At 37.5% G+C, this 21,551-nt stretch overlaps 1 protein-coding gene across 3 annotated transcripts in view; it reads right to left on the bottom strand.

The window, feature by feature from the left end:
• The window catches only part of shtn1 (shootin 1), a 90,998-nt gene that overhangs the window by 11,949 nt on the left and 57,498 nt on the right, over positions 1-21,551 (bottom strand). The window contains exons 5-12 of one of the 3 annotated variants that reach the window (XM_047350966.1): positions 17,146-17,353; positions 16,019-16,116; positions 14,428-14,509; positions 11,580-11,674; positions 11,335-11,481; positions 3,958-4,111; positions 3,461-3,569; positions 2,734-2,816 (exon numbers count right to left, since the gene is read on the bottom strand). In XM_047350966.1, the coding sequence (XP_047206922.1) occupies positions 2,734-2,816; positions 3,461-3,569; positions 3,958-4,111; positions 11,335-11,481; positions 11,580-11,674; positions 14,428-14,509; positions 16,019-16,116; positions 17,146-17,353 (976 nt within the window). The remainder of the gene's footprint in view (positions 1-2,733; positions 2,817-3,460; positions 3,570-3,957; positions 4,112-11,334; positions 11,482-11,579; positions 11,675-14,427; positions 14,510-16,018; positions 16,117-17,145; positions 17,354-21,551) is intronic. The other 2 variants (XM_047350964.1, XM_047350965.1) reach the window with 2 other exon arrangements.

Genomic DNA, 21,551 nt, shown 5'->3' with positions numbered 1-21,551 from the left:
TTTAAAACAAAGGTTTATGTGAGCATATATTGTTATAATTATTGTGACGGTAAACTTGGCTGTAATCATAGAACATTTTATATTTGTTTCTATGACAACTTGTTTACAGTAAGAACAGTAAGTTCAGAGTCTGGTATATGTGAATGTCTGAGGCTAGCAAACGTAGCCAAGAACGGCTCTCTATAAAAAAAAAAGCACACACTATTCCACAATTTGCCATACAAATGTTTTTCAAGGAGAGGTTCAAAGACATGAGAACAAATAATTTAATTCAGCAAAAGCCCTGCCCATTAACAAAAAAAGGATGTGGATATTTAATTTTCTAAAATGGAACATTCAGGGGTGTTCACAATAGAACATTTATTACAAATACATCTTTTAAAAATGTCACATGAAAAATATTTTGTTTTAAAGTAATAGCAAAATATTTTCCATCACTGCTTAAAATGAAACTATTATTCAGGAGTCAGAGTAGAAGATCCTTGGGTACATATTAAATCTCATATCTAATTTTAAAATACTATGTGCATGGTGCTCAATTCAGACCTCACATTTTCAATCACTATTTGATAAAATGAGGATGCAGCTTAACCTGTTTAGTCAACATGGACGTCTAACCTGCTTTGACAAGTCAAGGCTTCAAATTAAATTCACAAATTAAAGAATTTAAAATGTTATTCAACGAGGTCAAAGATGCAGATTTTGAGAAGGATGACATCGTAAACCTTTTTAAATTATAAATTTGTACAAATAAGTCACTTTAATTGTTTAAGCTAGGGTGTCCATGAAAAACATCTTAAAGCATTTAAACCAATTCTGCTAAACAGAAAACAAAACTGAGAAAAACTGAGATCGTAATTTGAATAATTAGCCCGTGAAAATGACGTGGGCTTATGGGTAATAATAAAGCAGCTAAAGGAGTATAAGGAATTTTTAAAGAAGGAAAATAGAAAATGTATCATGAAATTCTCCTGGAGGGTTTATCTGTGCAGCTCACTACACCTCATTTTGAATCCTAAAGGCAGAGGACTAAAAAATGACTTGGTGAGAAAGAAACTGCAAAACTGTTCCATTGCATAAATGTTGAGGACGTTTTAATTAATTTTCAGAGTCACCTCATATTTTAACAAATATGAGGTGACTCTCTGTCCTGACTCTGTGTCTACCTGTGACACCTTCCTGGAGAGGGGCATCATCCAAGCTTCTGCCACCAACAACTTAATGCTCACCTTCTACCAATGATACACTAGGCCCTGTCTTTCAGTGTTTAACCCTATTTTTCTCCTAGACATGGCTACTGACTGAGCTTTTACTGTGATTAACTGTATGTGCTCTCCCTCATTCTCTAAACTTGAAAACTGGCTCAGAGTTTAGCTGTTTTTTCTTGCTAGATGAAACCACAAGAAGAGCTACATCCATTAACATTTACTTTTCCTTCCCATAGAAAGTACTCCTGGATCAGTGCTTCTGTATTCTTTGTGTGTCTCTGCTCTGTTCTCTCAAACCCCCAGTCGGTCGTGGCAGATGGCCGCTCACACTGAGCCTGGTTCTGCTGGAGGTTTCTTCCTGTTAAAAGGGAGTTTTTCCTCTCCACTGTCGCTACATGCATGCTAAGTATGAGCGATTGCTGCAAAGTCAACGCCAGTGATTGTCCACTGTCACTACATGCTCATCCGGGAGGAGTGACTGCTGCAAGTCACTGACTGGATGCAATCTGCTGGGTTTTAACCAATTTGAATAAATAACTGAATCTGACTGCACTGTTCGATAGTTAGGATTAATTGATATGTATCTACCTGATTTGAAATCTATATGATTTAATTGAACTGACTTAGCCCATTTTTAAGTTACATACCTTTCACATAACCAACAGGAAACAACACTCTCCAATTATTTTTACCTCTGCCTTCCTCCTTCCCTGTTGGATGGAGTAAGGGGGAGTCAGGTTTAGCCTAAACCGGCTCAGTTATGGTTGAGGTGCAAACACACCCTCCATTTCTGCTACCTGTATGACCCCTTCTCTTTTCCAGTGGTTATAATCAGTCTGACAGAGAGAGGTACCCCGATTCCTTGTGGTTTTTAGTATAACAATGGCCACCAGTGGGCTCTACATGGACAAACTTTATCAGTTTATTAGTTTACTAAGTACCCCTACACATAGCCCATTCTAAAATGGCCAAACACCAACACTCAGTAGTTTAATCTAACCTACCCAACAACCCCGCACCATTCCAAACCCTTTGTGAAGTGCCTTGAAACGACATGTGTTGTAAATTGGCGCTATATAAATAAAACTGAATTGAATTGAATTAAAACCAATGTCACAGTTCAATTTTCGACCAGTTTTTTTAAAACAAGTTATATGGTGTAAAGCAGGGGTACCATTTTACTATGGTCCTAAGACATCAATGTTATAGTGTGAACAAAGTATGAACTCTCTTACAAATGATATTTATAACTGATTGTAAGTGTCATTCTTATGTGTGACATGGCAGAAATGTGAAGACGGTTGCCGAGGATATGTCTCCAGGCAATTAGTGAAAAATATATTTCCTTTTTAATCAGACACATAGACATTATTATTGAAGTAATAATGTACATAGGCAAGTGTCTGTCTTACTATGAGTCATAAAGTACATTTGTTTTAAAACATATATATCATATGTATTATATCATATATAATAATTGGCTGCGTGCATGAAGTAGAACATTTGTAGATGTTTAAATGTATACCTGAAACCTTGGCTGAGTCCTGGTCCACTAACAGAATGTCTTTACTGATGTTCCTTCGCTTGCGAATCAATGCCAGCAATGAGCTGTAGGAAAAAGAAAATAAATTTAAAAAATCTTAATTCATATAATAATATCATTCATATATATGACTGCCTATCTTGCAACGAGTTGTTCCTCTCCACCTCTCCACTGTCATTTGTCAAATGATCAGGATAAGAAATTGCATTGAAGTGAAAATTCTGTGGAATTTAGGATTTTTCCTTAGATTCCATTTTTTTGTTTGGAAGAGCAATATGATTAAACTCACTGCAATTGGGAGAAATATTTTAACTAAACAATACTGTATTGAATAGGTTTCAAGTCACAGGATTTAAATTAGAACAGTTTGTTCTCATACAACATCCCCAGGGATGAGATTTTGTTACGTTGGTACTTAAACAAAGTGGATTGAAATGAACAGGTCCTGAGATCCAAAATCTTCCCTTGAGATGTTAAATGACCTGCTCCATTTCAAGGTAATTATTTGTGAATATAATAAATTTACATTTCAGTCAGTCAGTCAGTCATTTTCTACCACTTATTCCATAGTGGGTCGCGGGAAATTTACATTTCATTTTATTTAAATATTTCATTGCCTTTATTAAATTACTTGACTGGATGCCTCAACAACTCTTCAAATGAAAAACATTTTATGTACAGACATTCTGAACAAACTCACTGATCTAACCTGAGAGGGTTAGAAGCTGGCTCTGTGGCTGAAGGAGGCAAGGGCGGTGGGGGAGGAGGTGGTGCTGTGGGAGGGTTGACATCAGCTTGCAGCTTCTTTTGTTTCTCAACTGGTCAATCAAACACATACATGCAAAAGCAAGAGGAGAAAAAACAGAATGACGCTAATATTAAATGTGCATTTTAAGTTTATTTGGGTCTTTGGGACAGCCGTGTCCTTTGTTTTTTTGCAAAACTAAATTGGCATTTGTTTATGTTCAAAAGTGCAAGTATTCGTCAATTGTTTATATATTAATTACAGCATGGGGGTTTCATATTCACTTTGCTGATGCAGCAAAATTTACACCTATATGTTACTATATGAATATCAGATCAGAAGTTGTGCTTATGTTCAAGACAAGCAAGTGTCCATTAACAAACAAAAACCGGCAGGACTGCTGGACATCACTATGTGCAATGCCACACAGTGTTCCCTTATCTTAAGGTTCCATACCTCACCTATAAACTGCAGATCTTTGACTTCTTGTTCAGCTTTGAAGCAACGGATACTGCACTCCTTTTTTTCTTCTTCCAGGAGCTCCAGTTTGTGCCTTAATGCTGTTAATTCCTTTTGTGCCTCACAGTTCTTTAGTTTTTCTTCCATCTGCTTGATCTGATGATCAAACATAAACCATGCTTAGAGTTGGGCAAATAAATAGTCAAAAATAAAAATAAAAACTGCTTAATACACTTTAGGTTAGGTGTTAACCAATATTAACTGCATATTTTTCAGTGTAAAATAACAACTACTAATTTTGAGGCACACTTCCGAATTAACACAGTGTGAGGAAAAGAACAAAAGGGGATAGAAAGATAACCAGACAAAATGTAATAGAGGAGAGATAAAAATCAATGGTTTGATTACTTAATTACATTTTTTTACCTGTGCTGCAGCTCCTGTGCTCATTATTTATAATTCAATTCAATTTTATTTATATAGAGCCAATTCACAACACATCTCAACCTTGTCATCTCAAGGCACTTTACCAAGACAATTCAATTGAATCATACATATTTCAAGTCAAGTACATACATTCCTATTAATTCTAACTATTAAACAGTGCAGATGGATTCAGTTTATTATTCAAATTGGTTAAAACCAATTTGAATAACCACAACCAGGCTCAGTGTGAGCAGGCATCTGCCACGACTGACTAGGGGTTTGAGAGAGCAGAGCTGAAACAAAAAAGAACATAGAAGCCCTGATCCAGTAGTACTTTCTATAGGAAAGAAAAGTGAAACATTAATGGTAGTAGCTCCTTTGGTGGCTTCATCTTGGAGAGAAAGGTAGCTAAGCAGATAAACTCTGAGCCAGTTATTTGGCTTGAGGTTTTTGAAAAACCCAACTGGAGTCGGATAGAGCTGAGGCTAACTGGTTGCTGAAATCCTAAACTTAATAACGTCTGTAAGCCTGTTGCCTTAAAATTTTAATTTTATCATTCTGTAGAATGTTATTCCCTTCCAGTTCGTAAAGGAGTTGTCACACAACTGATGCCGCAAATTCTGTTATTTTATGACAATACTAATCTTCATGCTCTCAATGCTTTTGATTAAACTTGGCTAAACTTTCATCTATTTAAGACTTACAGATAGGAAAAAAAATGCTGTTAACTGTATAATTTCAAAAAGAATACACCTACCATTGCCTTCTGACCAGATTAAAGATGATGTGCTATATTTAAGACTTGGCTTTTCACCGAAAATGGTAGGTGCATTAAATGATACTTTTAATTTAATTGATGGCATTAAAAAACAATTGTACAGACTTATTTATACATAAATAGTTTCATTGTGGCAGGCATTAGTACAAATTCATTTGTCAACTTTCACCACTTGAGAATGCCAAAAGGATGCCACAACTAGACAGAATACCCTTGCCTTTTTCTAAAGGGAATGATAACCTTTATAACTAATCTATCTGCCTGTTCATCTCCTTTTTCCTTCGTGAACTGGAATGCAACTAACTTGAATGTCGTTTATTTTTGTCTTCTTTGTATATAGTAATAGTAGAACTAACAAGGTACAATTATGATTATATGTTGTGAAATGAAGAATGGGGGAAAAAAAAAAGCTGAATTTGCTACCCAAGATTGTGAGTTTTGTTCTTGTTAAATTTATGTACTTTGATGGCTGTATGATCAAATTGTTTATTTTCAGGCTTTGCAGTTCACAATTCTCAGGAGTTAATGGTTTTTCTGGAAAGGTTAATGAAGAGTTGCCCCACAGTATATTGTTTGGTGGTGTGAGCAATAACCCTAAACATATATTTTTCTCCTACGTGAAGAAGGCCTGAAAGGTGGCTGGGAGCAGCCTGACAAATGGGTCCATTGACACATTATTACTTAGGACATAATATCACTGGGGTTTAGAAACAGTATGACTGGAAAGACTGGGTTTGGAGGAAGAAAACAGTGTGGTTGAACAGGGTGTACCAGGAATGAATGAAGGCCCAAGGTATGAATGATGCATTGATGTGGGCCACCTGAGTGAAATCTGTGGGATGTTTGGTAATGGTATGTTTTGGTTTCTGTGAGCTCTTTATTTGTTTTGTTTTTGATTCATAGTTGGGTTAGGAAAACTACTGAATGTTTTGGAGTGCACCACGTTTTGTTTTTCCCTTGTTTTCCTCTAATGTCTGTGTTTACTATATGTGTTTGGATGCTTACAAGTTGAAACAATTATCTGGGTTTTAGTTTCAGAGGGTGAAATCTTAAATTTCTTATGCATTCTCTTAAGGTGAAACTGGATCCAAATTTTCTTTGAGGTCGGAACAAACCAAATAGAACCTGTAATTCTGCCATCGGTTTCTGATTTAATAATTAGATGGTAAAAGATTTTACCGCCCAATCGTCTTTAAGAGGGGAGGCCGAAGCCAGGATGTGTTGCATGTCTTAAGTGTTTGTCTAAGTTTAAGTCTCAATATTTGTCGTCAATGTTTGTCTGACTAACCTTTAAGCTTCAGAGAAAACAAAAATAATAATAATAATAATCCTAGGATGGGAAAAATTGAAAAATTGGGGTAATGACTGGTTACGGTGATAAGATATTAAATAGGAATGAATAACTAAATGATTATATGATTAAGGTTGTCCAGAATATGAAAATTGATTTTTATCTAGTATTGGGAGTAGATGTTACGGGGAAGGACTATTAAGGTCTAAATTAGGTAGATGTAGTAAAATTATTAACAGTCTGGAAAAGTTGTTTGTCCAAAAAACTAGGTGCCTTCATGGAAAATGAGGCGAATATTTTGCTAGGGATGTTGTTGGGGATGATTTCATAAATTATTTTGGAAATTAACGGTTTGGACATATCTGACATTGACTAGTGGTTAAAGGACAATACATTATCAATTGACTGTGCTAAAATAAATATAATTCTGGTTAAAGTTGAGAGGATGATTCTATTAGATTATATATGTGTAACAGTTGACACTTTTACCAGGTGGGTTAAAAACTACCCAACCAAGACAGAGTCTGCCCGAGAAGTCATTTATTGGCTAATCAATGACCTGATTCCACGTGTTCTCCGTTGCATCCGTTCAGATAATGTCACACACTTAACTTCAGACTCCTTGAAAAAGGTGGAGGAGAACTTTGGGATCAAACACAGGTTTACAACAGCCTACCATCCAGTCTCCCAGGGGCTTGTTGAGAGTGCTAATCGCACAAGCAAAGAACAGTTGGCTTAAGTTTGTGCTGATACCAAGTTGACATGGCTGAATGCGCTGCCTTGGTGATGTTTTCTATGGGATCATTACCCACTGAGCACATGGGCTTAGCACCACATGAACTGCTGACAGAAAGAACCATGCCCTGTTCTTTCCTCTTCTCTTTCCAAGTGGGGGTGTGCACCCAGGTCTGGATTCAAAGAGAGGAATTAAAACATTACTTTCAACAATTGGAATCTGCTGTGAAGTTTTTGTCTCATAACACACAGGAGGCACTAAACAAAGAACCAATGGGTCTTTGTTTAGTGCCTCCTTTTAAAGTGGTAAGCTCCACCACATACAGTCTGAACGTTTGGTTGGATTAGGGACAAACTAAGGGAGAGTCTTCCTTTGAAAGAAACCTCAGAGAAACCATAAAGCAACTGAGGGAGTACATGCAAATAGGTCCAGTTGGATAAATTTGGACTTAGGGGCTTGGTTACTTCAAAAGAGGGAACATGACAAAGAAATACATAATAAGAATTCTATTTGTTGAATTCAAAGGAGCGTGTGCCAGTAAATTTGAAAGAAGGTCTCTGCTTTGAAACCTGGAGGTACAAACATCAGGGGGAAGAAGGATTTCTAAAGTGTGAATAACCAACAAACAAATGTGTATTTCTTTGTGTCAGGAAAAACTTCCATGAGGGGTTGAATGAGTGCTCAACTATATGTCAATTCGAATAACTTCATGAGGAAAACAATTATAAATTCCCATGTGCTTCTGAGTTACTTATCCATAGATACTGTTGTTTGCAATTTAGGTTGTAAATGAACTTAATATAAGGCCTTCAATTTTTACTTTCTGTTGGACAGAACTGGGGTATACCATCTCCATCCAGGATGCCCTGACACCAATTGGCCCACTTAGTCAGAGGGATCCTTTCAAAAAATTTTGTTTTTGTATTTGAAAGGTCTGCTGGAATCGATACTGCTTCCAAGTTAGTTCAGACTTATAATGCTGCAGGGCGAGTGCAGACAGTTACATACAGACCTTCAATTTACACTGACTGTGCTTTACTGAGATCCACACCTCCAGATCCAAGAAAAGGAGCACACATTTGGATCGAAGAATTTCTGGCGGCGTTTAGTGGACAGGAATTGGAAATTGGTAATGTGAGAACTTGCTTAGCAGCTTATCTGGAACCGCCTGAGTTACATAACATAGAGGTGACTGCGGGGAGTACTGACCTGAGATCATCTACCCCTTTAGTTCCCATGTCACAACAATTCTGGGCTACCCTTAGGACAGCTTTTACTTTTAGAACAAATAATTCTGACACAAATCAGCTGAACCAAACCCCAGTTTATGATGAAAACAATGCCTGTGTTTGGTGGGGAAATCCTGTGCATGGACAACTTTCAGCCACCTCCTTAGTTTCTTGTCAAAACAGAATAGCTGTGTATGTGATCCCAGCAAAAAGATGGAGGGGTGTTTTGTATTATTGGAGAGGCTTGTTGTTCTTTTATTCCCATCAAAACAGCACCTGATAGATCCCTCATGAAGGCCTTAAGAGGATTGAAATCATCATCCATAGAATAAAAATCGCACTCCGGACTTGATGAACCGATTACAAATATTTTTGAGACGTGGTTTGGAAAATGGGGAAACCTATTGGCGAGTATATTCACTTCAATAATTATTGTGAGTGCAGTGATCGCAGTCTGTGCATGCTGTTGGCTGTGCTCCTTATATTTGAGCTCTCATCCTTAGGTGCATTGGTACAGCCGTGGGCTCCCTGAATGCAAGAGGATTGGGAGTCCCAGTTGCCTATCAAAGGTCAATGGTAAAATTATCGACTCCTATATTGCATGGGTATGAGGAGGAGGTAGCCGTGTTCAGGCTAACAGGAGTAACAGGTGTGACCAAGGATGACCCATGATGAGAGATGAGGACTGAATTCTGGGCTGATATTTCTGTGCCATAATGATGAATGAGTAAAATAGACAGAAGACTTGACTGAATGTATGAATACTTTATTGTTTAACTTCATTACTGATTAATTATGTGAAATGGGTAAATTAAGTAAATGTCATGAATGAAAGAATGAATTAAGCTTGCGTTTAAATTAACCAATCAGGCCGCAATAGGAATTTGGACATACATTATGATCAGACTCTTTAAAAGGGATTATGCAGTAATGAGTACTGAAAGTATATCCTGATTAAATAAATTGAAATATATAATGGAAGATGCATGATTAAACTAATGGGCTTATTACCTATTACCAGTTAACTTCAAACTAGACTGGTTTCTGATTACAACACAAACTGGGAAAACATAAACTGGGAATTATTAAGATTTTGGTTTATGAATGTAGATTATATATCGGAGTGGTTTTATGGGTGTGGTTATTACTTAGGACCCCTCAGAGCTGGGATGGTTTGATGGCCAAATGTGAGGAAACTGTTCCTTATTTTTGTGTTAACCTCCTTCCACAGGAAACAATGTGATAGTGGGATAGAGGAACCACATGATTTGAGATTTCCTGGTAATATATAGATTTAACACATGGTCATAGGGTTGGGTGATACTTACGGGGGAGGGTTACCCGGTTGCAGGTGTTCCACTGTCTACCTAGTGCCTGGATGTTACCTGGTCTTACGTGGTGAGGTGCCTTTGAACGACACCTTATCAGGGGAATTGTTAGGAAGAACCTTTCTTATTATTACTTATAGATGGGCTTTCACACACACACCGTAATGATAAAATATAAATGCTCATGTTTTCACTTTTGTTGGGATATGGATAAGACTTATCAATGACACATATCATAAAAACAAATGACCTACAGTTTGACATAAAGTTTAGTACACTGCACTGAAAAAAAGGAAACTGGCATATATTGAATCTATGTAAACGTCTTTATTAATTTTAACAAGATTGTTTCATGTAGTGAAAGACAATGTAATTTCATTGTGTGTATACTATATAATATACATAGTTTGTGTTTTAACATGTTCAATTCATCTTGGGATAAAGTGAATCAGTCATGTTAATACAAGGTTTCTCGCGATATCGCTCTCCTAAAACGAGAACGTTTAAAAAAATCCCGCCCAATGGTATCTGACTCCTTCACATCCCCAGCGAAGCAAGTTCGAGGTGCAGCTCAGCTCGGTAAGTATGGAATCTATTTCAGTATTAACTATGTAGCGATGTTTAATATATTCTCGGATAGCAACATGGAAGACCAGTTTTTAAAGGGAGTTTGTTTATGTTTTTATTTTATTTATTTTTTTTCTTTATTTCACACAGATTACTTTAATGTGACAATGTAACACAGTAACCCCAATAGCACCACACCACAGCATTCTTCCCACATACACTACTCATGGCCTCCAAAATCTGTAACGAGGTAAATACATTAACAGAGCACTATAAGTACCAGGGAACTATTGGATGAGAGGCAAGGAACACTTTGGACAGGTCATAATGCATCACAGGGCTACTGCAGGAACATATGAAACAAGCAACTACTCTAACACCCGCAAATACCTATTTAGCCTACCTATTAAATCTAACATGTATGCTTTTGGACTGTGGGAAGAAAGCGTAGCACTTGGAGAAAAAAAAAACTGTTATTTTACTTGATATTTCCAAATAAATTCCAGCTAAAATCTATAAAAACTGTGTAAACAAAATGCTAAAAGCAACGCATTAGGTGTGTATTGCACAGTATTGCACTCATGTTAATGAGGGATTAATGAGCACTATTTCTAACAAAACCAAAAACAGAAAAGAGTAAATATGCTTGTATGTATGTGGGTGGCTGCTTTTATTTTGTCTATTTGTGTTAGTTTGCACTAAGGCAGGCAGTTTATCTGACATGTGCTACGAATAACTACATACAATAAAATATTTTCCTTTCAAAATAATTGTTATAGTTTTTAGTCAAGTTCAAATATAAGTGTTGATTGATGTAAATCTTAGTTTTAAACTGCAGGCTGCCAGCCCTCATAACCTCTGCAGTTAGGTTTAGTGTCTAACAGCTTTTCCATTGTCATTCATAAGTTAAAAATATAAAAAACAAAACGTATTAATCATTTTTAAGAAGACAAATATCAACATCTGAAAGTAGAGGTTCCATTTTACAAGCTGATTAGTTTGTTTGGAAGGTATTTCCGCAGACCTGGTTCTGGTGCTCCAGCCTTTGTTTCTTCATATCTTCGGTCAGAATGGCCACCTGACTAAGGATGTCCTGCAGAGCTTGACCGGGCATGCAGCTCTGCAGCAGGATCTGACTCTGTCTCTTTAGTTGTGTCTGTTCAACTAGCATCTGAATGGACCAAGAGGTAAATAACAACAATATATAATAATAATATAGATAAGACTTATGAACACAAAATTGCAGGTTACAAAAAAGCATAGGCTCACTTCTCTGGCAATGTTTTCTGCCTCCATCCTCAGGTTTTGCTCCAGGTCCAAGGTATTTTGCAAAGCTTCATATTCAGCCACAGCAAACTGAGAAACTGATATTAACATTGAACATTTAATTTAATTTCTGTTTAAGTGGTAAATGGCCTGAACTTATATACAGTGTTTTATCAAGTCCATAGAGACCCCAAAGTGCTTTACACTATAATCAGTCATTCACCCATTCTTACACCCATTCACACACTGCCAGTGGTAAGCCACAATGTAGCCCTTGGCACACTGACAGAAGTGATGCTGCCATACTTCTGTCTGAGAACGTCTACCTCCTGACCCACAGCCACTCCAGCGCGATGAACGCCAACTCAATGCACTTTATACAAGTTAGCAGCAAAGTCAAGAATGGAGTATAAACGCTATTAACAATCAAGTAACATTTACACTCCTTGCACAGCTAAAAAAAAGCTACATAGTTTCGGAACAAATAAAAAGTACCTTTTGGAGTTTCATGTCAGATTACCGATTACAAAATACAATAACAGATTAGTGCACTCAGAAAAACCTAAGTGCTCTGACAACTACTCTGATAGTAAAAGTGGGAAAACCCCACCTACAGAAGAAAATAATTTAGCACCCAGTGCTTTAAATCATCGTATGGATCTTTTGGACTTACACACCTGCAATTATTTAGCAAAGCTTAGAGGATTCCTTTATTTTAAATGTACAGGGGTTGGACAATGAAACTGAAACACCTGTCATTTTAGTGTGGGAGGTCTCATGGCTAAATTGGACAAGCCAGGTAGCCGGTCTTCATTGATTGCACATTGCACCAGTAAGAGCAGAGTGTGAAGGTTCAATTAGCAGGGTAAGAGCACCGTTTTGCTCAAAATATTGAAATGCACACAACATTATGGGTGACATACCAGAGTTCAAAAGAGGACAAATTGTTGGTGCACGTCTTGCTGGCGCATCTGTGACCAAGACAGCAAGTCTTTGTGATGTATCAAGAGCCACGGTATCCAGGGTAATGTCAGCATACCACCAAGAAGGACGAACCACATCCAACAGGATTAACAGTGGACGCAAGAGGAAGCTGTCTGAAAGGGATGTTCGGGTGCTAACCCGGATTGTATCCAAAAAACATAAAATCACAGCTGCCCAAATCACGGCAGAATTAAATGTGCACCTCAAGTCTCCTGTTTCAACCAGAACTGTCCGTCGGGAGCTCCACAGGGTCAATATACACGACCGGGCTGCTATAGCCAAACCTTTGGTTACTCATGCCAATGCCAAACGTCGGTTTCAATGGTGCAAGGAGCACAAATCCTGGGCTGTGGACAATGTGAAACATGTATTGTTCTCTGATGAGTCCACCTTTACTGTTTTCCCCACATCCGAGAGAGTTTCGGTGTGGAGAAGCCCCAAAGAAGCGTACCACCCAGACTGTTGCATGTCCAGAGAGAAGCATGAGGGTGGATCAGTGATGGTTTGGGCTGCCATATCATGGCATTCCCTTGGCCCAATACTTGTGCTAGATGGGCGCGTCACTGCCAAGGACTACCGAACCATTCTTGAGGACCATGTGCATCCAATGGTTCAAACATTGTATCCTGAAGGCGGTGCTATGTATCAGGATGACAATGCACCAATACACACAGCAAGACTGGTGAAAGATTGGTTTGATGAACATGAAAGTGAAGTTGAACATCTCCCATGGCCTGCACAGTCACCAGATCTTAATATTATTGAGCCACTTTGGGGTGTTTTGGAGGAGCGAGTCAGGAAACGTTTTCCTCCACCAGTATCTCGTAGTGACCTGGCCACTATCCTGCAAGAAGAATGGCTTAAAATCCCTCTGACCACTGTGCAGGACTTGTATATGTCATTCCCAAGACAAATTGACGCTGTATTGGCCACATAAGGAGGCCCTACACCATACTAATAAATTATTGTGGTCTAAAACCAGGTGTTTCAGTTTCATTGTCCAACCCCTGTAAATGCTTCATGGAAGGGTCTTGGAGGACAGCTTCTTGTGCAATTGGTTCATCAAAGGGTAAATCAAAGCATGCATTCCAGAAACATTTTGAGCCTTTCTCTGGATATAATTCTGTCACGTACAAGTTAGAGCGGTATTATTCTTTTATATAACAACCAAGTAATTTTGTAACTAAGAGTCTTTTATGTCCTTCTCAGTTTTCCCTTCCATCAGGGCTTAAGCTCTTTCTCTGTGTGAAAGTTCAGACTGAATGACTAACTTACTTAAAATGTTTGCTAGGTCACTTTTGATATATTTATTACCAATCCAGTGCCACTGATCTCTGTCTCTCTCCTTCATACACAGCTGACTCCTAAACTGGCAGTTCAGACAGTTGTGTTAATGTTGATTTAACACACCTCTAATATTCTATATGAAACATTACATTTCTAAGAACACTTTAACATTTAAGACAATACCTGTTGTGCAAACATCAACTGTCCATCAAGTACTGGCAGTCCATGAACAACTAGGAGGTTGAAAGCATGTCATATTGAAAATTATATGTATTAAAGAAAAAAAAATCCCTTTCAATGAGGCCAAAGTAGACATACTTCTAATTTTATGTGAATAGCGGATTTTGTTGTCACACTGTGACCTTATAGTAATATTGTGGGTAGATCTGAATGAAGTAATGAAAAAATACCCTGCTATGTTTAAATAAAAAAATATCTATCTTTTACAAACTGATGATTCAAGTAATGGTATTTGTTCCTTACTTTAAAGGGGTTTACATCTCTTCACACACTCCATGATTATTAATACTTTTCATAGAAAGGAACTGCAGCATCTCTACACCATGGACATTTCTCTAACCTCTGGTATACTTCTCCAGGAGCTTCTTTTGTTGCAGATTTTCAGCAATTAAAATCTTGTTGTTGTGTTTCTCTTTCATCAGCTGCAAATGAAAAAAATGTAAATATAATTTGAAAGATAATAAAATAGTTTTATATTTTTTGTATAGCTATCACTCTTTCACAGTCTGGTCTTAATAAGTGCAAATAACATTTAAAGTCACACATTTAGCTATAGGTGTGACAAACGTAAATGACTTTAATCAAAATTACTTTGGCAAAAAAGCATGGTTGTTTGTGTGTACCCCGCCTCCCGCTCATAGACTGCTGGAGATAGGCACCAGCTCCCCCGCAATCCACTATGGAAGAAGTGGTATAGAAAATGACTGACTGACTGTACACCATGTACATATTATTTTTGGTGAAAATATTTCTAAATAATCCATAATTCTTTATATCACAAAAACCTGAAATTTAACAAGGGTTTTCAGAAAATAAGAAAGACACAAACAGTTCAGCCACACCTACAAGACCATTGGCTGTTATTCTGACTCTTAGGTGTTGTATAAAAATGTTTTAGTTGTCCTGCAAAGTAAGTCTTTAAAACATCTCATAGGACCATGTGGATATGAATATAAACATAAACACAGAACCATCTTATTAAATATGTTAGGGCTTTATCATTAATAATTTCCCATTAAGATGTTGGGCCATTGTCCATTTTCTCAGGTAAACAGACTGTTACTACACCTCCCGGCATGCATCTCAGCTCTGACGTCACCGGAAGAGGTGAAAAGTAGCTAGCTCAAGCTAGTATCCTGATGGATCCAACGTTTGCCAGCTTAGAGGCTATCCCTATGGACTTGGTTGAAAACAGCAAAAAATATGTATTGCGTATTCTGTTGACTGCGGCTGTTAAATGCAACACCATCAATTGGCTGAGGTTGGATCCTCCCACCTATGACAACTGGATTGAGAAAGTTAGAGAAATTTACCAGATGGAGCCAATTACTTACTCACTTAGAATTCAGAGGGAACTGTTTACTAAAAGGTGAAGTCCCATGACTGGTTTATTATGGCAATACGTTTTGAACAGACAAATGGTATGCTACTTTGTGTATTTATGCATTCAACAATAACATGGACCTGTGAGATTACTGTCTAAACGATTTCATAACTTCTAAATACATGCACCAGTTTGTATGAGCTTTGAAAACAAAATAAAATAAAGTAAAAAAAAGAAAAGAAAAGTCAAAAGGAGCAACTTAATTCTGAAAATTTGGAAGGAAATTGAGTCTAAATCTAATATTTCTCTTTTGTTCCTAAGAGAAAGAAATGGTTGGGAGAATGTGATTCTATGTCTTATTTTAAATCCTAATAATCTCTGGAGCAGGAGATTTGTAACAGATGTGACCTTGTTGAAGACTAATTCTTCTTCGTATTACAGAACTATTAGTAAAAAGGCAGTATTTGTATGGTTGGAAACAGGTGGCAGGGTGTTACTGTATCAGCCTTTGCTTCTCAACTGTAACTATGGGAAATATAGTTATACAGTGTGGCATAGTCTGCCATATTACCCAAAATAGACAACAATATAAAAAGCGTAAACTTACTTCATCACATGTGTTTTTCAGTTGCTGTCTCATTACCTCAAGATCAGAGATAACTTGATTTTTCTCCTCAAGTGTCAGTTTCAAATTATTTTGGAGTTCTGAAACAATAGCAAAGCAAACGCATCAATTCAATTCATTCAATACATTTAATTGTGACACATAGAAAACATGAACTTAATGGTTATAATAATGTGGATGAAGATATTATTCATTTTCTAGGTTAGGTAAATTTTCAAATTGCCAAACCATTTTATGCTGTGTACAAACACAACTTATTTCACTAGCATTATGTCATGTACTTCCCTTTTTGAACAATAATATAAAATTTTTAAGTATTCTTTCCAAAACATGCATTTATTGAAAGGAGGCAAAAGTTTTATTTGCTCAGTCTGCTGATATCAGCTTGTCATTTATAAAATCAAAAACTTTTTTCTCAAAGTCATGGTGGTAAAATTTCACTGACTGTATCCAGAAGTAATTTTACTTTGTCATGAACACACTTATCAGTTACCTGTTGATTAGCAGCGACAGGTCACTAAAAATCTCTGCTTCACAATTTTGCCTATTTGGTAGCCAAAATTGTTAAAGCAATAATATCCAAACATTTGGAATGTTTTCATGATTCATAACACCCACAGCGGCTTTTGTCAGCATTTGTCAGCATTCCCCTTGAGACAGTTTCTTCCCCCAGGCGGTTTCTCTGATGAACATTCAATAGAGTACAAAACAGCATACAGATGTTGCAAATGCACCTTTTTTATTAGATATGTGTATATTGTACATTGTGAATTGTAAATTTGTATATTCTGTAATGCAAAAACAGAACAAAAGAGCAAAGTGTAGCGGAGTCAAATTCCTTGTTTGTATGCACGAACTTGGCAATAAGGCTGATTCTGATTCTGATTGAGCATTTTCAATCAACACCTTTTGTCATGCAAGCTTTCTTTAAAAACATGGATATTTTTCTTTATAAAATATGATTGTAAGTAGTATTTGAATCATTTCTAGCAGTTAAGCAGTTACAAAAATGAATGTCTTGCTGTTTCCACAGAGTAAAACTGTGATGTCTTTGGTTTTATTGAACATGAAGGAATGCAGGTTGCTTCAAGGTTGAAGAAACCATCTACCTGAAATAAAGGAAGTGCAATAGGAGGAGAGGCAAACTGAGGCAGCAGAGTCCAAAGCTTCATGTTCCTCTTTTTTATCCGCACGTGTTTCCTCATTTTCCACAGTTTGCTCTTCTTCGTCCAGGTTGATATCTTTGATGGTTTCTGGGCTGAGGTACGATATCAACATCATGCTCTTCCTCTTTAGAGAGTGGTTCTCACGCTTTAACTTCAGCCCCAGAGAGAATACAAGAACAATGGACATATGAGTGTGAATGTATAGTTTTTCTTATTTGTCCCATTACAAACAACAAACTTCGGTTTATTTCATTGGGATTTTATTTAGTAGAATAACAAAAAGTACTGCATAATTATGAAGTTGAAGATTTTTACCAAAAAAGTACAAGATTATTTAACCCCCCCTGAGTCAATAGTGTTTAGTTCTAATCAATGATGTGACCTGAATTACAAATCTTTATTCAAAGCTATTACAGTGCATTTTTAGCCTTGTGTTTTTCTTTGTATTTTTTCTGCTGTTGAACATTATGAACAGTATATGTGCTTAACTGTGATGATGATTGCATTTTTGAAAGTTCCATCATTAGTTAATCAAATGTATCAACAAAGCAACGACCCTAAATAGAACTATTATAATGCTTATCTAAAGGAGGTTGATACAAATTATGCATATCGATGCTATCTGTAAAACGAAGTGGGAAAGAAATAAAGGACAAAAAAGTGAAAAAAAAGTATTTGTTAATGGCTTCCCGTAGAGAACAGATTGCAGCAAATCTTGCTTTTGATGATACCCTTCAGACTGCATCTATTCTTCTGAAACGCAATCAACAATACATAACGTGGATTCTTTCAACAAAAATGAACGGCTCACCACAGATGCCCACATAAATTACATACTCATATGAATCAAGACTGACATAGCATTGGCTTGCCCTCTAAAGGTCAGTATTATAAAGTAACAGCCCTTCATTTTACCTTGATTACACATCACCAAAAAAACATTAAGTTTCAAAACTACATTTTCATCTTTCTGGTTTCCAATTCCTGTTGCCCTGAATTTTGTCATTTTTCTTTGACAGTAAGTGAGGTGAAGAGAGGGGGCATACATGCAGCACAGGTCACTGTGGGCAGGATTCAAATCAGGAAACAACAGCGTTGAAGGCCAAAGCCTCTCTTTACATGTGATGCAAGCTCTACTGCTGCGCCAGCGCCGCAACCCTGTAGCTTTTTGAATCCAGCTGTAGGAGTGTTAAGAAATTTCAGTTTGTTTCCAGGGTTTATAGGAATATTTTACCAAATCTGCCAAGGAAATAGTGTAAAGAAATGTATACCATGTTTCTCTGTTTTTCTCTGTTTGGCACTAATGCTTTACTGAGGTAAAGTTAAACTTATAGAAAAACCCTAACCCATTTAAATGTAAACAATCAAAATACAAACGCATTGTTGCGTGCATACAGTAAGTAGACATCAAGCTTCATTGGCTCCCTGTTAAATCCAGAATGGAATTTAAAATTCTCCTTCTCACATATAAAGCCCTTAATGATCTACAGGGGTTGGACAATGAAACTGAAACACCTGGTTTTAGACCACAATAATTTATTAGTATGGTGTAGGGCCTCCTTATGTGGCCAATACAGCGTCAATTTGTCTTGGGAATGACATATACAAGTCCTGCACAGTGGTCAGAGGGATTTTAAGCCATTCTTCTTGCAGGATAGTGGCCAGGTCACTACATGATACTGGTGGAGGAAAACGTTTCCTGACTCGCTCCTCCAAAACACCCCAAAGTGGCTCAATAATATTTTGATCTGGTGACTGTGCAGGCCGTGGGAGATGTTCAACTTCACTTTCATGTTCATCAAACCAATCTTTCACCAGTCTTGCTGTGTGTATTGGTGCATTGTCATCCTGATACACGGCACCGCCTTCAGGATACAATGTTTGAACCACTGGATGCACATGGTTCTCAAGACGCGCCCATCTAGCACAAGTAGTGGGCCAAGGGAATGCCATGATATGGCAGCCCAAACCATCACTGATCCACCCTCATGCTTCTCTCTGGACATGCAACAGTCTGGGTGGTACGCTTCTTTGGGGCTTCTCCACACCGAAACTCTCTCGGATGTGGGGAAAACAGTAAAGGTGGACTCATCAGAGAACAATACATGTTTCACATTGTCCACAGCCCAAGATTTGTGCTCCTTGCACCATTGAAACCAACGTTTGGCATTGGCATGAGTAACCAAAGGTTTGGCTATAGCAGCCCGGTCGTGTATATTGACCCTGTGGAGCTCCTGACGGACAGTTCTGGTTGAAACAGGAGACTTGAGGTGCACATTTAATTCTGCCGTGATTTGGGCAGCTGTGATTTTATGTTTTTTGGATACAATCCGGGTTAGCACCCGAACATCCCTTTCAGACAGCTTCCTATTGCATCCACAGTTATTCCTGTTGGATGTGGTTCGTCCTTCTTGGTTGTATGCTGACATTACCCTGGATACCGCGGCTCTTGATACATCACAAAGACTTGCTGTCTTGGTCACAGATGCGCCAGCAAGACGTGCACCAACAATTTGTCCTCTTTTGAACTCTGGTATGTCACCCATAATGTTGTGTGCATTTCAATATTTTGAGCAAAACTGTGCTCTTACCCTGCTAATTGAACCTTCACACTCTGCTCTTACTGGTGCAATGTGCAGTCAATGAAAACTGGCAACCAGGCTGGTCCAATTTAGCCATGAAACCTCCACAATAAAATGACAGGTGTTTCAGTTTCATTGTCCAACCCCTGTATAATATGATGAGTTATTTTTTTTTCATTCCTGGTGGCCAGCATATTACATATGATTTAAAGCCTTTATCTCACCATCATTAACCTGTTGTGTTTTGACCTAAAAATAGGAATTTGACACTAGATTAAGAGTTGGTGCACTCATTTTGAAGAAAAATGAACAATATATGAAAGACAGGAAATGAAAGTACCTGAAAACTTGCCTAAGGTCACCACCAGGGTGGCAGCACAAACTATGATAATTTATAGTTTTTTTTCCTTTCAAAATGACTGAACATGGCTGATTATAACTGTAGTTAACATGTATAAATGTCGTAGTTTTGATGTCAGGAGTGGATCTCTGCTTCCTAAACAACAAAGTCACCCACCAAATCTAAACCCTGGCTTTATAAGCAACTCAGCTGTGTAATGTTGTAGGAGGGCGTGTCCCACAACATTGAGAAGCAATGAGCTGCTCATTAGCACACAGGCCAATGTTAGCCCAGTCAGGGTTGTTATGGAACTGGCAGAGGAATGAGAACTTTCTTCTCCATCGTTTTCTTGTTGTTGAAAAAGCCACTGTAATTCCCTGTTATATCTCAGTCAATTTACACAAATATATTCTCATTCTGTCTTGGCTTTTCAAAATATATGTAATGACAGTGTAACCCTCTCACCATTTGGCCCGTTACATTATAGTAATAACTATTTGATATACTTCCTCTTTAAACTCGAAGTACCCTATGGTGAAAGAAACATTCTAATGTCTATAAACTGTGTCTAGAAGAACTATGATTCTCCAGAAGTTTTCCCAAGCAAATTAACAATATGTGACGTAATTATTTGCCAGTGTATATCTGAATAAAGGAATGATACACTCACACAAGAAATATGTTTTCTTTCTTTTGTATTCTTCAGATGCAACACAGATCACAAAGCTACTCAGTCTGAGTAAAAGAATGAATTTAACCTCTTGTTTGGTTCTACTTTTTTTTAGAGGGCACTCATGTTATTTTTATACAAGTTTGCTATTAAGTTGGGTGCCACGTGTTGGAGCTCATATTCTTTTTGGAAACATTAATCCTACCAGTTTGAAGTATTTACTTGTCCTCACTGTAAGGATTATGATTCTTGGTGAATGAACATGTATCACAAATTATAATTGGAAATTATAATTCAGAAAAATAATTGTTCTTAACCAAATCAATGCTTACAAATAGAAATCTGAGATGCACTCTGGTGTTGTGATGATGGGCTCACAGCTCTTAATAATTACAATTACCTAATTACCATTAATAATTGATAATTATTAACTAAAATCACACTCAATATCACTGTTTATCAACTGCTCCACCAATTGGTGGGGAACACTAACCTTATTTTGACAGATAAATCACTCCTGCACGAAATGTATATGAAGATCAAACCAGCAGCAGTTTTTGGGCAAAAATAGTAATGGGACAAAGCTTTGGGTTTACTTGGAATGTGGAACATGAAATCAGTAGATGTTTCACATAGGCAGCCCCTTCAAGAGCGGCCTCCACCAGCCTGCAGTCATAAAACCCCCAAAGTGCGTGGTAACCAGGTCCTGGAGAAAACGTAATGGTGGAGCGTCTCAAGTGCTCATAAATAGCTCAAT

This window comes from Girardinichthys multiradiatus, chromosome 22, assembly GCF_021462225.1.
Source record: "Girardinichthys multiradiatus isolate DD_20200921_A chromosome 22, DD_fGirMul_XY1, whole genome shotgun sequence".
Taxonomy (NCBI): Eukaryota; Metazoa; Chordata; class Actinopteri; order Cyprinodontiformes; family Goodeidae; genus Girardinichthys; species Girardinichthys multiradiatus.
Note: the sequence above shows the minus strand (reverse complement) of the source record. Positions and strands in the feature narration are given on the sequence as shown.